We start from the raw sequence: 12,292 nt of genomic DNA on the forward strand, positions 1-12,292 counted from the left end.
GAAAAATACGTGTGACTTTGTTGCAGCTACTTGGCTCTGGCTCTGCTCTTGTAGCTCAAAATCAGCCACAGACCGTATGTAAATGAATGGGCGTGACTGCGTGCCAATAAAACTTTATTAACAAAAGCAAGTAGGGGGCTGGGCCTGACCTAGGCGATTGGCGTGGGCAGCCCTCTGGCCTAGAGCACTGCCTGGTGGTACATAGGAGGTCTCAGTAGGTGTGGGCTGAGTGGGTTAGTGGGAGCCTGAATGGGGCCACCCACGGCTGGGCTTGGCCCTCAGCGGGAGTCTGATTCTTTCACACTAAAAAGTGATGGAAGCGGCAGATGCCCCTGCAGCTTTGGCTTCTGAACCAACTTCCCCTCTGGACCCTGTGAGCCCCCGGGCTTTCCAGAGCACCCTGGGGAGACCCTAGGAGAGAGACCCAGCAGGGAGTAGTCAGGGGCAAAAGTGGGTCTCCTGGGCCAAGGTCAGAGGGACTCTTCAGGGCGGGCCTCCCACGTCCCCAGGGTGAAGAAGGAGACTGCCACCGGGATATGAGCACCCACAGAGCACGGGCTTTGCTCCAATCACCCTCTGTCCCTGATGTCTGGCACACACTTGGTGCTTGCTACATATCTGGGAAACGAGTGAAGGCCGGCGCCACGCATCAGCTGCAGGGAGGGGTGGGAGGACTCACCAAGGCAGGCCTGGTGGTGCTGCGTGAAGCCGGGGGGACAGCGGCAGGCGAAGGAGCCGATGGTGTTGGCGCAGAAAAACTGGCAGTTGTGTTGCCTAGAGGAGCACTCGTCCAGGTCTGCGGCACAGAGGGTCCCCGCAGGCTCAGGGCAGGGCCCCCCCGGGGCTGGGGGCTTCCCAGGGGCAAGACCCCAAGGTTGGCGTCCAACGCCACGCAGTGGGGTGGAGGGGACGAGCCCGGGGCATCCCTGGGGGGCCAGGGATGGAGCCCCACAGGGCCTGGGGGGGGCCCTCACCTCTGCAGGTCTTGCCATCCTCCTCCAGCAGGTAGCCTCGGGGGCAGGCACACAGGAAGCCGCCCTCAGTGTTTTTGCAGAGGAAGGCGCATGGCGTGGGGGCCTGGCCACACTCATCTACATCTAGAGGGTCAGCAGCATGCAGGGGGATCAGACAGATGTTCCCAGAGGCTCAGAGCCTGGGGCCTCCACTCAGGCCCTAACCAAGCAGACTCTATGGGCTTACACAAGGAATTGGCCCGTTTTCCATAAAAAGCCAGAGAATAAACATGTTTGGCTCCGCGGGCCACGTGGTTTCAGTTCCAACTACTCAACTCTGCCTTTGTGGCGTGGGAAAGCAGCCATAGCAGGAAGGGAAACAAATAGGCATGGCTGTGCGCCAATAAAACTTTATTAACAAAAACAAGTGGAGGGCCGGACTAGTCCCCTGAGCTGGAGTTTGCTGATCCCTGACTTAGGTGAACATCTGCTACACGGTGTAACTGAAAATCTCAGGATGCACAAAATACCAGGAGGGAAGTGGCCCAGATGGGGTTGGGGCAGGGGGCAGGACCAGGGATGCTCTGGTGCTGTGCAAAGGGGCAGGGCCAGGGGACGGGGGTGGGGAGGCTCACCCAGACAGGCTGTGGCAGCAGCATCTGACGTATACCCCAACTGGCAGCGACAGTGGAAGGAGCCAAGGCTGTTGATGCATTCACCATGGGGGCACAGGTGAGCAAGCATGTGGCACTCGTCCACATCTGGGGGGACATGCAGGGCTCAGCTGCGCTGGCCGCCTTGGGGCACTGGGGCGCGCCTCCACCCTTGTGTCCACCAGCCCTCCCCCTGGGGCAAGGCCAGCCTCTACTGACCCTGGAGACCCCACCCTTTGGCTGTGAGTCACACCTCTGCCAGCAGGAAACACTAACGGAGCTCCTTCCACCACACACTGAGGACACCTGGCGGTGGGGGGACGCACCCTCCCCACAGCCTCACCAGGGCACCCACACAAACGTGGAAGCACAGAGATTACACATGCACTGCACACCAGTCACACGCTGACGCTCCTGCAGAATCTCAGCGACACACACTCAAGGGTTCCTCGGTCCCCCCCCAGACACACCCTCGCAAAGGCACTTCCTCCTCAGCCCTCGGTGTCACAACTGCTCCCTAGAGATGACCTGTGTCACCCTCACTGACACGCCGGAGGAGACAGACTCGTGCAGAGAAACACTCACACTCACTCACACACGCACCCACCCTCACAGACCCTTGCTAGACTCCAAAACGCACGGATGGGCTCAGTCCCTCTCAGCCACCTTTTGGTACGTCCTCCTGCTGCAGCCAGCGTGCACGAAACGCACACCAGCTCCTCCCCTCACCGGCACACACGCATGCTCACTAACACGCTCACACGCTCAAGAACACACGGAAACACCCTCATGACCGAGCTTGCTCACAAAGGGAAGGCACACCAGCTCACACGCTTCCGCAGGCTCATCCACGAGCCCGCAGAGAACAAAGAACACATTGTCTCACACACCTGCTCACACCCCTGCTCACCCCGTCACCCCAGTTCACGCACACACACAGCAACGAATGGGCCCCGGTTCCCACTGGCTCGCACGCCCTAGCACCCTCCGGGCCACAGACACGACCATGAACAAACTCGCCACCCACCTTGGCCTTCAGCGGTGTAGCCCGGGCCGTGGGGGCACAGGGTCCTGTGGGCAGAGGTGCCAGGCAGGGGACAGAGCTCACAGCGGGGCCCCCAGCCCCGGCCGCCCCCACAGCAGCACTGGGCCCTCGTGACGGCCTCACCGCTGCTCGACTGAGCCTGGCACACGGCCTGCAGCACCTCGGAGAAGCAGGGCCCCTGCCGGACGTCTGTGGGGAGCGGGCGGGGGCAGTGGGCAGGATAAACGGGCCGTCGGGGGGGTCCCCTTCCCTGGGGCATCCGGTGGCCCCGAGAATCTACCAAGGGCTCCCGGATGTCTCTGACACGCTACGCGTGGGCACGGGGTGAAACCCTCCCGACCACCGTCCCCTGGCTCTGTTAGATGCCCTCTGTGGGCGGGGGCTGGGACCACCGCAAACCCAAAGGGTCAGAGAGATGCCCTGTGGCTGCAGAGCTGGGCGGCTTCCTGAGGGCAAAGGGCAGCATCTCCCGGCCGCAGAGACCATGCACGGTCAAGGGCAGCATGGAGGCCAGGGAACACTGGGGAGGAGGCACGTGGAGGTATGCTGGACACACAGTGGGGACCGAGCAGATGGATGACATCCAGGGACCGGACGTGGAGGGGACAGGCTGGAGACTGGAGTGGGTGAGGAAGAGGGGGCTGTCGGTGACTCCAGGGGGCTGGCCTGCGTCCCCAGCCCGGCGCTGGGGCATCGCCGAGACGGGGCTCAGGAGGCAAGGGGCTGAGCTGGCTCTGGGGTGACCCTGTCGGGGGCGCTGGCTTGAGGCGCTCCCAGGCGGCAGCGCCACGTGGGGGTGGCTGTGCCCGCCGTGCCCGGCCACACTCACCATGACACTCGGTGCCGGCGGGGCTGAGCCGGAAACCCTTGTCGCAGTCACACTGGAAGCTGCCCGCGGTGTTGATACAGTGGCCGTTAGTACACAGGCTGGGCTGGGCACGACATTCATCCTCATCTGCGGTGGGAGGGATGAGGCAGGCCGCCGGGGAGGCCAGAGCCCCCCAGGCCAGCCTCCCCTCGCCCTGGAGCGTCCCCTCCCGCCGCATTCTCTTGCTTTGACTTCTCTCCCCCTGGGGGTGTCCCCGCACCCCCAAAGCACCCCCATACCTGTGCAGCCCTCCCCGGAGCTGGGCTGAGGCCGCAGGCCTGGGGGGCAGACGCAGGCGAAGGTGCCGATAAGGTTCTTACACAGCATGCCCCGCTCGTGGCAGTCCTGCTGACCATCCGCACACTCATCCACATCTGCAGGTAACCAGGGAGAGAGGGTGGCCAAGGTCAGGCGCCCCGTGGCCTGGCCCCAGGCTGTGGGGGCCTGGATCCCACCTCTCTCTGGGGGCCCCAGCCAGGGCCAGAGTGAGGTTGGCACAGCACTGCCACGTGCCCAGGCCCCTGGAGAAGCCGAGGGGTCCAGGAGCACCCCCACGTCCACATGCCCTGCCCACATCAGGGTCTGTGACTCTCTCTGGCCTTCACCATGGTCCCCAGAGCACTGAAGGAGCCCTGGAGGCCCCAAATCCCAGCCCAGAGCTGCTCGGCTCTGACACGAAGGACACTGGGGACCAGAGAACCCCTTGTGGTGGACAGCCTTTCTGAGCTCTGCGGTCTATTGAGCAGCGTCCCCGGCCACTCGATGCCTGTCCCACCCCCCACACCCGACTGTGACAACAGAAACTGTGTCCAGACATTGCCACACCTACCCTGGGGGGGCACAGCTGTTGTCCTCACTGTCCTACTCAGCTCTGGAGAGGCCACCAGAGCCAGTGACCTGTGAGCCTCGGGACCCCTTTTCCCGACGACAGAGGGCCACTCACAGCAGAGCGCCCGCTGCCCCCCACGTGCCTCGGGGCTCTGCTCAGCCTCGGGCAGCCCGGGCTCTCACCAGCCTGTCTTCTCCAGGACCACGGCGCGGAGGACCCGGGGAGCCCGGCCCAGCCCAGCGCGCCCCAGCGCTGCCCGTCCTACCTCGGCACATGGCGCCGTCCTCCCGCAGGGCGTAGCCCGCCGGGCAGGTGCACACGTAGGAGCCCTCGGTGTTGTGGCAGCGGAAGGCGCAGAGCAGGGGGTTCAGGGAGCACTCGTCCACGTCTGCGGAGGCCAGAGCAGGTGCCTGCTGGGCAGGGTCGGCCTGCGGGCTCCACGCCCCCGCCCCCAGGCCGGCCCCCGGGCGCCCCCCACCCCGCAGCCCAGCTCCTGGCCGGCAGGGTCTACCCTCGCAGGTCATCGTGGGGCCAGGCTCGAAGCCGTCGGCGCAGGCACATTCGAAGCCTCCGATGACGTTGGTGCAGGTGCCTTGGCCGCAGGGGTGCCCGACGGAGCACTCGTCCGTGTCTGGGGGCGGGGGAAGGGGGCAGTCAGGGCCTGCAGGGGGCCTCCTGTCCTCGACGTTTCGAGAGTGTCCTGTCCGCCCCCACCGACCGCCGCAGCGACACAGGGCCAGGCCCGGGGCCCCTCTGGGCCGGATGCAGGGCAGGCAGGTGCAGGGTGTCGGCCTGAGTGAGCGGATGGCCTGAGTGCGCGAGTGAGTGAGTGAGTGAGTGAACCACGCAAAGGGTCGAGCGGGTGGGGAGAGTGACAGCGGCCGAGGAACAGGATCCTGCCTCGGGTGGCACCTGCTCTGCCCACCCCACTCCTTCCTTCCAGGGGACATGGGCTGGTCACGCACCCACACAGCGGATGCCTGTGAAGTCCAGGCTGTAGCCAAAGGGACACTCGCAGCGGAATGAGCCGTCGGTGTTGACGCACAGGCCGTTGGTGCAGATGCCGGGGCTCTCCGCACACTCGTTCACGTCTGTGGGCGGCAGGGGTGGCCGGCACGGCGCCTGTCACGCCCCAGCCACACTCAGGCGCTCTTCCTTCCCGCCGGGGCCCCTGCGGTCCAGGGCCACCCACTGGTCGAGGAGGGAGTCTGAGACTTGGGAAGGGGGAGGGGCAGAGCCCAGCCAGAGTGGGCGGCGGAGGAGGGGCCCTTAGCGCGTGGGCGAGGGGCTCACCTTCCCGAGAGTCATCGGGGCCTGGGACGGCCCCGTGGCCAAAGGGGCAGAGCTCCTGAAAGGCGGCTGGACACCAAGAAGGGAAGGGGGTGAGCGTCGGGGGCCGGTGCAGCCCCCAGGAACCCCCTGAGCGGGTGCAGGCAACCAAACCGATGCAGGCAGGCAGGCAGGCAGAACCCAAGGGGAGACTAGACAGGGCGGGGCGCTCACCGCTGCCCTCCTGAGGACACAGCTCACAGGGGTCGTCCCAGCCCTCGCCAGGCCTCTGGCTGCAGCAGCACTGGGCCTTGGTGGTGTTGAAAGCTTTGGGCACAGAGCACCTCCCGGCCTCAAAACGGGTGAAGCAGAAACTCTGCCGCGTGTCTGTGGGGTGAGCCCCAGGGAAACATTTGAAGGGTCATCGGCGGTGCCCTGCTCGGATCCCGGGTCCCCAAGAACGGGAGGGGCCCCAGCCCTACCAATGGCCAATCAGAACCCTCCAGGCCCCTGACCGTGGTGATTGGCTCTGAGACGGACATGTGACCCGCCCTGGGCCAATGAGACGTCAGCCCCTGGACCACGGGGGATCCCTTCCAGGAACACCCCACATCCACAGCTGTGGGGGTGCCCCCTTGCCAGGGACAGCAAACTCAGCCACACTATTCTTGGCTCAGAAGCCCCTTCCCGGAGAGCCAGAGCCAGAGGACATGGGACTTCGGACCCCAAATCCTTGTCGTGGAGCCCCTCAGTCCTCAGCCCTGGACTCCCATCCGCCCGAGAAGTCCTCCAGGGCAGGCTGGGATCTGAACGACCAACACTGGTTGAGTTGCCCAGCCCACGCCGTTGTTGCCTCTAACCTGGGAGAGAAGAGGCTGGCTCGGATTGTGGAGGCTAGCCCCCACTGGACAAGGCTAGCCTAGCTGAGATGAAGCCAACCCAGGTAGGGCACCTGAAGCCATTACAGGACGACCAAAGCCCCGACTGGACTGGGATAGCCCTTCGCAGAAGTGACTTGCCTGGCCAACATGTTGTCTGGACTCGAATAACCCCACTCAGGCAGGGAACACCTCTGCCAGGCGGCGCTCCTGGAGATCCACACAGGAAACGGCAGCAGCCCCCTTTGCTGGGGGACCCAACTCTTCTCTCCCTCCCTTCCACCTCTCCTCTAAACCCTGTATGCTTTTTGGGCCACAGACTCACCAAAGCAATGGTGCCCGTTGTCGGAGAGGACGAAACCAGGCGGGCAGAGGCACTGGAAGCTCCCAGGGCTGTTGTTACAGGTGCCAAAGAGGCAGAGGTTGGGCTCCTCCGAGCACTCGTCGGTGTCTGGAGGGGTAGGGACACGAGCTGGGTGGGGGGCAGGCAGGACCTCCGCCAGAGTGGGACAGCCTCGGCTGCCAGGAGGGGCAGACAGAGTGGGGGCCCAACCCCGGGCGGGTCCAGGGACCGATGCAGGGCAGGGGCCCTGCGGACTCAGCATGAGCTGGAGCACCAGGTGGGCTATGCTGGGTGGGAGTGGGGGTCTCTCCTAGAAGGTATCTCCAAGATAGGGGTCATGGTCAGGAAAAGTTTGTCTTTAGAGACTAACTTTGTACAAAGCTAACCAAGACTGGATAAACTTAGCTTACACTGGAGAAAGTTAGCTCAGGGTAACTGCTAGGGTAGCCCGATCCAGGTTAGCCCACCCTGTACCAGGCTAGCCCATCTGCTGAGGCCAGACCGGTCCAGATTAGCCAACGCGGTACAAAGTCACCCAGTTGGGCAATTACACCAGTGGAGCTCAGGCCAGACTGGTCCTTGACCTTGACCATCACTCATCGAGTAAGGGATGACCCCACGACCATGCCTGTTTCATAGGATTCATGAGGAAGCCTGTGGGCCCCAGACAGAGAACCTGGGCCAAGCAGCCAAAATGATCCTAGTACCAGTAATTGTGTATGGAGCTGTGTTGGGTGCTGTGCTAAGTACATCCCAGGTGGCATTCCCATTTTACAGTTGGGGAAACAGAGGCCCGGAGATGCCTCCTTGGCCCCAGAGCAGGAGGTGGGGCTGGACACTCACCAACACAGCGGTCATTCTGCACCTGGAAGCCAGGGGGACAGACGCAGCGGAAGGAGCCCTCAAGGTTCTGGCAAGTGCCTGGCAGGCAGGTTCCCGTGAAGCTGAAACACTCGTTGGTGTCTGTGGAGAGGAAGAGGAGGGGTCCCAGCAGCAGCCTGTGACGGGCTCGCTTGGGACTGGGACCAGCACGTATGGTCACTGCATGATGGCCAAGGGCCCCAGGACAAGTTCTCCTAGATCCAGGGGAAGGGCTAAGACTCAGGAAAACAGGGACGGCTGGGGAAAGATCCTCTGGGTCCTCAAGTGGGGGTTATGGGTGAAGCCACAGGGCGTCCAGGGGAAGAAGGAGCAAGGTTCCTAATCTTAAGCCACACACAGACCCCCTTCAGGATTCTGTGGCATCCATCTAGCACCTTGATTATTCTTTACTTCAGAAAACTTAGGTTTTTAAGACAGCCTTACCCTAAACCACAAATCCCGTGAAAACACAGGTGGGATGCGCTAGTTTTTTCTTTTTATACCTTAAGATAAATGCATGATTATGAAATGGAACCGTGATCGCTTGGAAGTACCAACCGCAGGTAAGCTGGGAGCAGGGGGCTGGCAGAGATGGCTTCCCCACCCCCAGGCGGGACTCACCCACACAGTCCTTCCCGTCGGCTGTGAGCTCGAAGCCATCCTGGCAGATGCAGTGGAAGGAGCCAGCTGTGTTAAGGCACTGGCCAAATTGGCACACCTGCCCCACCAGAGTGGTGCACTCATCCACGTCTGCAGAAGGGGTATGGGCAGCAGGGGTCACCCACAGTCCGGGGGCTCTGAGCCTCCCTTGCACTTCTGCCCGCAACAGAAGTTAAGTTGGGGGTGGTGACTTTAGTTTATCATGTACTCATGTGCTAGGCTCTGTATATGAACCTCCCACTCTCTGATGAGGCAGACACCAATATTGTAGCACTTAATGCTATGAATTTGCCTCTGGGTACTCCATTAGGCAAACCCCACACATTTTGTTTCCAATTTCACTTAATTCAAAATATTTTCTGATTTCCCTTATGCTTTCTTCCTTGATTTCAGGATTCTTTAGCAGAATGTTGTTTAGTTTCCAAATATTTGGGGATTTTTCTGGATGCCTTTCTGTGACTGATTTCTACTTTAATTCCCGTACATTCTGAGAACCTACTTTGTATGACTCCAATTCTTTTCAATTTGTTTCTCTTTTTAAAGATTTATTTATTTATTTAGAGAGAGAGAGAGAGAGAGAGGGAAAACACAAGCTTGGGGGGGGGCGCAGAGGGAGAGAAGCAGACTCCCTGTTGAGCAGGGAGACTGACGTGGGCTCGATCTCAAAACTGAGATCATGACCTGAGCCGAAACCAAGAGTCTGACGCTTCACCAACTGAGCCACCCAGGCATCTCAATTCTTTTAAGTTTGTTAAGGTTTGTTTTATGGCCCAGAATATGGGCTTTCCTGGTAAATGTCCTTGTGCACTTGAGAAGGATGTATGTTCTGGAATGTTCTATAAATACTGACCAGGTCTAGGTGATTGACAGTGTTGTTCAGGTCTTCCCTAGCCTTACTGATTTTCTCCTTGTCTCCTCTCTTCCTGAGGGAGGAGTGTTGAAGTCTACAGCTATAACTGTGGGCTTATTTCTTTTTCAGTTCTGTCCATTTTTACTTCATATGTTTTGAAGCTCTACTGTTAGATGCATATGAATTTATGATTATGTCTTCTCAGAGAATTGCCCCCTGAATATCTGAGGTCTCTCTTCATCTCTGGTAATATTCCTTGTAATTACAGTCTATTTGGTCTATGATTAATATAGGTAGGTACTACAATTAATCTCCTTTTTTGCAGAGGAGGAAACTGAGGCCCAGAGAGGTAGATGACTTGTCTGGGGTCACACAGCAGGCAGGTGGCAAAGCTGGGGTTAGATTCATGCTGCCTGACTTTGGAATGCATGCTTTTAACCACTGCACTCAACTGTAAGCATCACCCAGGTCTTCGCTGTCCTCCCTGTACCTGCCGCCATCAAGCTGAGCATAAGCTCTAGCAAGAGACACCCCCCCCGGGACCTGACGATTGAAGAGGTGTGGGAAATTTTGTGGTTGACTCATTTTTAGAAGGAACACCAACCGCTGAGGGTTGTTTTTCTGAAGGGATCCCTGGGGCCAGAGCCTTTATTTCAGAGGGGGACCCTGAAGCCAAGGACCCACTTTTCGGCAGGGGGAGCAATGAGGCCTGCCCGCCATCCCAGGTGGCTCACCCACGCAATCTCCACTGGGTGCTGCCACGAAGCCGGGGAAGCAGAGGCAGTTGTAGGAGCCGACAATGTTCTTACAGGTCCCATTTCCACACGGCTGCTGGTCACACTCGTCGACGTCTGCCAGAGCAAAGCCCCCAAGCCCCATCCGGGTCACCCAGGGCATCGGGCAGCGCAGGGAGGGAGCGGGAGCGGGAGGGCCTGGCCTGACCCAGCCCACCTCCCCTGCACCCAGCCCTGTCCAGGTGGATGGGCAGGGCCACCTGGGGGGTGATGGCTGAAAAGTGCCCCTGGAACAATTTATCACTCCCATTTTGCAAACCGAGGCCCAAGGAGTTCAGTAAGTCATTTACCCAAGGTCTTAAGTGCCGGGACTCAAAGCTGGGTCTGTCTGTGGACCACGTGGTTGAAAGCATTGTCCTCACCCCAGGGGAGATGCAGACTTGGGCCGCCACCCCAGCCTCGCTTGGCAGCCTGGCTCTCCAGGAGGAAGCGGGAAGGGACTCTCACCCAAGCACAGGGTCTGGTCCGCCGAGGCGCGGAAGCCCCGGTGACAAAGGCATGTGTAGCTGCCCTCTGTGTCCACGCAGTCGCCATGACTACAGACGTTTGGGATCTCCCGACACTCGTTCCGTCCTGGGGGAGGGCCGGCAGTGTGGCGTCCCCAGAACCCCACCTCCACACACACGCACACACACAGTGTTTGCTGAGCCCTCATGCACTGTGAAGGGGGAGCCAGGACCTGCCTGGAGGCCCCGCATTCAAGCTGCTGCCAGCACCATGCTCCCGTTCCGCCCCCCCACCCCATTAACAGGTGCTCTGTATCCCCACCACCCCATGCATGGCACAGCCCGGACAGAGCCATGCCCGACTCAAGTCACAGGGGACGGAGCCTAGCTTTGTCCCATACCCCACACCCTCAGCCCCCACCCTGCGCCCTGCTGGGGCCCCCCACTCACCCACGCAGGCCCCATCGGGCAACAGCCTGTACCCTCGGGCGCATGTGCAGCGGTAGCTGCCGGGGACATTGACGCAGTCGGCATTCCGCTGGCAGGGGCTCTCCCCACTGGCACACTCGTTCGTGTCTGCGGAACACAGCCGACGGGCGGGAGTGCAGGAGGAGGCCTCCCCGCCGGAGTCCAGCCCACAGCCTGCCCCAGGCTTCCGAGCGGGGAATCTCTCCGGGAGTAGCCGGAACCCGAGGGCAGCGGTGATGTGGGCTGGAGGCCCCTGGACAGGCATTAGCCCCATTGTACAGAAAGGGAACCCGAGGCTGATGGAGCTTAAATGACACGCCCAGAGCGCACGGGGTGGGGGAGCAGCCTCCCACCCAGGGCTGGGGAGGCCGGGCAGGTGGCACCTTCGCAGACCAGCAGCCCGCCGTTGTAGTGGAAGCCCGTGGGGCACTCGCATCGGAAGCTCCCGATCTGGTTGATGCAGATCCCACTGGTGCAGATGGCGGGGATCTCCCCACACTCGTCGATGTCTGGGGAGGGCGTCAGCCGTCAGGGCCAGCCCAGCCCCAGGCAGCAGCCGGGGGCCCTGAGCCAAGGGGCCCCGCGGTCCGGCCACAGGGGAGCAGCTCTGCGGTGGCCAAAATCTTTCTGACACCACAGAGAGATCAGGATGCGGGACCAAGAGCTGGGGAAGCGCACGTCTCTCGGCGGAAAACCCACTGGCCGTGGCCCAGCGAGGCCGCCTCTGCCTCCTGGGGTCACAACACGGGCAAGCTGCTCGGTGAGGGAAGCCAGATGCGAGAACACAGAGCGTACAATCCCAGTGACGTGAAACGCCCAGAAGAGCGAATCCCCAGGAACAGAGAGGAGAACCGCGGTCGCCAGGGGCTGGGGGAGGACAGAACGGGGAGTGACCGTTCAAGGGGACCAGGTTTCTTTTTGCGGGACAAAGAAGTCCTAACTTAGGTCGTGGTGGGTGCACCACTCTGTGAAGACCCGGGGAACCACGGAATTGTACTTGAGCTGGGCCAAGTGTGTGGTGTGTGAGTTAGATCCCGGGGAAGCTGTTATGTATACAGTTGTCGCTTAAACAGCACAGGTTCAAACCGCAAGGGGCCCCTGAGGCATGAGTGTTTATTTTTTTATAGAAATACAGTCCTTTCCTTAAGGGTACTTTCCTTACGATTTTTTCTTTTCTTTTTTTTTTTAAAGATTTTATTTATTTGAGACAGAGAGAATGAGAGAGAGAGAGCATGAGATGGGGGAGGGTCAGAGGGAGAAGCAGACTCCCTGCCGAGCAGGGAGCCCAATGCGGGACTCGATCCAGGGACTCCAGGATCATGACCTGAGCCGAAGGCAGTCGCTTAACCAACTGAGCCACCCAGGCACCCTCCTT

General features: G+C 60.8%; 1 protein-coding gene across 1 annotated transcript in view; it reads right to left on the reverse strand.

The window, feature by feature from the left end:
- Positions 1–12,292, reverse strand: part of FBN3 (fibrillin 3) — a 54,190-nt gene that overhangs the window by 6,167 nt on the left and 35,731 nt on the right. The window contains exons 39-56 of the mRNA XM_045902252.2: positions 11,301–11,426; positions 10,900–11,025; positions 10,451–10,576; positions 9,944–10,060; positions 8,321–8,449; positions 7,682–7,801; positions 6,821–6,946; positions 5,852–6,004; positions 5,642–5,707; positions 5,314–5,439; positions 4,860–4,979; positions 4,614–4,736; positions 3,759–3,893; positions 3,481–3,606; positions 2,634–2,840; positions 1,589–1,714; positions 975–1,097; positions 680–796 (exon numbers count right to left, since the gene is read on the reverse strand). Of these exons, the coding sequence (XP_045758208.1) occupies positions 680–796; positions 975–1,097; positions 1,589–1,714; positions 2,634–2,840; positions 3,481–3,606; positions 3,759–3,893; positions 4,614–4,736; positions 4,860–4,979; positions 5,314–5,439; positions 5,642–5,707; positions 5,852–6,004; positions 6,821–6,946; positions 7,682–7,801; positions 8,321–8,449; positions 9,944–10,060; positions 10,451–10,576; positions 10,900–11,025; positions 11,301–11,426 (2,292 nt within the window). The remainder of the gene's footprint in view (positions 1–679; positions 797–974; positions 1,098–1,588; positions 1,715–2,633; positions 2,841–3,480; positions 3,607–3,758; positions 3,894–4,613; positions 4,737–4,859; positions 4,980–5,313; positions 5,440–5,641; positions 5,708–5,851; positions 6,005–6,820; positions 6,947–7,681; positions 7,802–8,320; positions 8,450–9,943; positions 10,061–10,450; positions 10,577–10,899; positions 11,026–11,300; positions 11,427–12,292) is intronic.

Source organism: Mirounga angustirostris, unplaced genomic scaffold (assembly GCF_029215605.1).
Source record: "Mirounga angustirostris isolate CCGP_5_RB_7025 unplaced genomic scaffold, mMirAng1.0.hap1 SCAF_1, whole genome shotgun sequence".
NCBI lineage: Eukaryota > Metazoa > Chordata > Mammalia > Carnivora > Phocidae > Mirounga > Mirounga angustirostris.